This window comes from Pundamilia nyererei, unplaced genomic scaffold, assembly GCF_000239375.1.
Source record: "Pundamilia nyererei isolate P.nyererei 1_Seehausen unplaced genomic scaffold, PunNye1.0 scaffold00184, whole genome shotgun sequence".
Classification (NCBI taxonomy): domain Eukaryota; kingdom Metazoa; phylum Chordata; class Actinopteri; order Cichliformes; family Cichlidae; genus Pundamilia; species Pundamilia nyererei.
In genome coordinates this window covers 153,182-157,332 of record NW_005187585.1, presented here as the reverse complement: position 1 = coordinate 157,332, position 4,151 = coordinate 153,182, and the positions used below count along the sequence as shown (strand labels likewise).

At 41.4% G+C, this 4,151-nt stretch overlaps 1 protein-coding gene across 1 annotated transcript in view; it reads left to right on the top strand.

Annotated features, from left to right (window-relative positions):
* Positions 1-4,151, top strand: part of map2k5 (mitogen-activated protein kinase kinase 5) — a 59,479-nt gene that overhangs the window by 7,187 nt on the left and 48,141 nt on the right. The window contains exons 4-5 of the mRNA XM_005746822.2: positions 2,551-2,620; positions 3,384-3,424. Coding sequence (XP_005746879.1) covers positions 2,551-2,620; positions 3,384-3,424 — 111 coding nt within the window. The remainder of the gene's footprint in view (positions 1-2,550; positions 2,621-3,383; positions 3,425-4,151) is intronic.

The window sequence follows — 4,151 nt, the reverse complement described above, 5'->3', positions numbered from 1 at the left end:
TAATAATTCTGTCTTGCTCCATTAAAACCACAAACTTGCATTAACATTAGAGACTCTTAATTTCTATGTAAATTTTGGTTGTTTCTATTTTGATGTCAGCCCAAGAAGTCATACGTCTGTGATTTCAACAAAAAGGAAAAGTTGTCATTTATCATGGGCTAAATGTTTAGTTGTATGTTACATGGAAAATATCGCAATTAATTACAGAACCGTGCAGACTTGTTTTACTTGTTAGATAAAATTAGGCCGACACTGTGGTTTGTTTTTATTTCATTTTTACTTGTCTGAAAAAATGCATGTCCAAAAACCTTGAGTTCCTTGTAATTTGTTGCAGATGGAATGAAAATGTCTTTTATTTTGAGCAAAAATTGATATTTTGTTAAAGAAACATTGAAACGTGTATTGTTTTTGCTGGCAGTTACACTTTTTGTCTTTATTCTGACATGCCTTAGGTGTATATAAATTTATGACTGACCCCTGCCTCTTTCTACAGCGCCCAATAGAAATATTAAGTATCCACAACAGTGCACAGCTTTTCCCACAGATTTCAGACCCCATTTGTTCAGTGAATTTTTGGCAAACAAATCTTGGAGCCTCATAATGGCTTTCTACTCATGGGACTGCCAGCTGTACAAAAAGCTGCTGATCACCTGGAAATACTGGGCTCACTAGACTATAATTTACGCTAGCCGTGTACTTTGAATGTTTTATGCAAGTGTTATGCATTTCAGCTCTGGATTGCATTTGTATTTAGGGTTTTTTTTCCCTGTTGTTTGCTGCCTTTTGGCCTCCGTGGAGACTAGTGGGTTTTTGCTTGAGTGTTATTAATTCCAGGTGAGCAGACAGCCATTATATGAAATTAATAGGAATTAAGGGAAGCAGCATGTTAGGTGAAATGTGGGATAATTCAGTTTCTTCACGGTTGCTTTGTGTGTGTCTGTGTGTGTGCGTTTGGGAGGGTGTGTATATTTTTATTAGGAAATGTATAATCAGGCTTTTAAATACGCTGTCAGTGCACGATGTTTGCTTTCTTTCTTTCTTCTTTTTTTTTCCTTTTTTTTTTTGTCTTGTTCAAGATCTTTGCTTTAACATTGCCCTGCGAAAAATTCACGCTCGTGATTACTGAGCAAAATTAATGCTCAAATTCAGCACTTAATTAACATCAGTCTACAGAGGGCATTTATTGTGAGAAGTATCCCCCAGCACTAAGAACATTGATTGCTACATGCTCCTGCGAGACCCGCTAGACTTCCAGGCATTTCTAATCATTGTTCGACACCTTGAAAGACAGACGCCCCCTGTTCAAAGTTAAAGACCAGCCTATGTCAGGTGCTTAAAAAAAACAAAAAAACATGTGACCTCATCCCTTCCTCACTCAGCTCCCCCTGGAGGTAGTGGCGCTAATTCCACCATTCCCATTTGCTCTTGGTCTGCTAATGATGATGAGACTCACACTTTCTCTCTCTTGCACTCTGGCTTGTCCCTTAAGGCTGAGCGATGGTATTTGGGATCGGACACTGTTTAGTTATTGGCCAACAATGGAGAATGTCTTTTAATAACACACCTACTACAGATTAGGTGGTAATTGCAGCCTTAATCAATAAGCTAGCTGAGCGGAAAATTAAAGGTACGTGAAGCCCGAAAACCCCCAATCCCCCCCCAACACACACACAAACACACACACACACACACCATGTTTTTTTTGTTATTAAGACCCATTGTTCAGATGCGGCCTATTGAGAATGCTGGAGGGCGAAAGCAGAGGGCTAGGAGCGAGGAGGGGATCTGACAGTGATAAATAGGCCTTTTAATAACAGCTGTGCCACATGGGTAGCCATTCTGATCCATTCCAATCCAAGCCGTGCCCATCGTCCTCCCTCCTGCCTCCTCAGTGAAAGAGCATTTACATTTTGCTGCGATCACTCAGTACTAGTTTGTAAATGAATTACAATAAACTTGTGTATGTGTGCACAATATAAAGACATCGTCTCAAACTCAACCCCTGCAAAAGCAGAAGACATCAACAAAACGCACATAAGTAAACACACACACACTCTCTCTCTCCCATGCTCACACACACTTGCGGTTTAACAGATGGTTTGGTTAACTGAAACATCAATTATTGCATTGCCTTGGCAAGCAACCGAGAGGCTCCAGAGTGCGTGCATGCACGTGTTAGTCCTGTAGGATATGAGTGTTTGGTGAGCTGTTGACCTGGAGGAGAAAAGGGTTAATGCTACACTCCTTCAGAACAAGCCCACAGGGCATTGGTCCTCGTCTGCAACAGATTTCCGCACAGCATGCTCACGTTTTTTACAAAAGACTGTGGATTAATTCTGGTGGCAGTTAAATAAACATTTTGTGTGTGTGTAATACTCTAAAATTAGGCCATGTAGTGTAGGGTCAGATCTTCAAATTTAAGGTTTTTCTACCTCTGTCGTGTGCTGATAACATTCTTGTACAGATATTATCTGTGAACTTAAATGCATGTAAAGTCATTTCAATTTAGTGTCACACTCGACTGTTTGTCATTTGCTTTTCCCCTTTTAGTACTGCAACACAATGAATGAACAACGCATGAATGGACTGCTGCCGGACCCTCTGCAGATTTTTCCAAGAGGTACAAAAGTGAGATGTTCCATTTTTATCACGGGCTAGGCGATGCTAACGGCTGCTTTGTAATTAACGTGGTGACAATTAATCACCAGCACCATTTAAATATATAAAAATATTCACACTTTATTTGTAAACGCCTATTTTACTAAAATTAGTGTACATGACCTGCGCTGTTTTCACAAAAATGTGAGCATTTGGTGAGTAGGAGTAACAGTGGAGCCTCTGGATAACATTAAAATTCAGCGGCTGGCTTTGTTGTTGAATGTCATTCATAAATCTACATTTCTTTTGCTCCAAGGGCATTCAAAGTGCATGCTTGTGTTCAGCTCAGGCTAAGCCTTGCCTGCATCTCTGGCATTGTGCAGTTTCTGTTCCTAAACTGGTTTTCATAATGAGGGCCTTTTCATAACATAGTTTTGCTATATTTTCAGCTAGTTTTCACAACGCTCAAAGACATACATAATCTCTAACAGGCCCTAGGGGAGATGTGATGAAACATTTTATTGTCTCCCTTTAGCTCTCTGGCTCACTCTGTTTCTCTCTCTATCTGCCCCTCTTTCCTCTAACGCTGTGATTGTTTTCTTTCTACCTAACTACCAACCAACCATCTCAAGAGACCAACAGCTCAATCACTCTCTTGTCCACAACTAATTTTTTAGTAACTCTCATTTCATCATTTTTTTCCTTCATGAAGAACTGATTCCTTTTCACCACATTTGTAAATGGCCCAGTGATGTGTTCTACAATCTAGTCAATTACTGTTTCAGCCGGCAAGACTCCAGGGATCCGGAACATACATGGCCTGAAGGTACCTATCTCAATAATTGTTTCGGCTGCCTTACACAGAGAAGGAGGGGAGGGGAGGGTGAGAAGTTGAGTCAAATGGATTGATAATGCTGTGTTCCACTTATTGAAATGTCAATTGAAGTCAAGGCTCTCCTTCTCTTTCACTCATTGTCTTGCTCCCCTCGACTATGTTTATGCATTAGCATATCTGGCTGCGGCTGTAGCAGGGCCTGTCTCTCTGCTTTTCCATCCGTCTCTCTGTATTCTTGATTCTCATGCTGCGATAGTCATTTAAGAACAAGGTGTTATCTCCCCTCCAGAGTATTATGATCCTCTCATTCCCTATGATAGAAAGAGTGTCAGCGTTGGTTAGAGAAAAAACTAAATCGGGCAATAAGAAGATGTCATTGTTCAACCATGAAATTGTCATTACAAGCCCCCAAATGGCCTCTCGCAGACCTTCCCATTTTATGTTAGGCATATGTTGCTATTGAAACTCACTGCTAATTACCATGGGTTAAATGACTTGACACCTCCTCCATCTCTCCAGATGATCCATATTATATCCATCTGCATTTCAATGATAAAATCACCTCACGTCCCTCTCGGTGTCGGTCGGTCGGTCGGAGAGTAAATCATCGGAGCCCCAGTGGGAGCTAGTTACCTCCCTCCTCCTCCTGTACAGCCCCCCCCCAACACCCCCCCGCAACATGGCTGAACGGCACTCCGACTCCCCGCCACACCGAGTC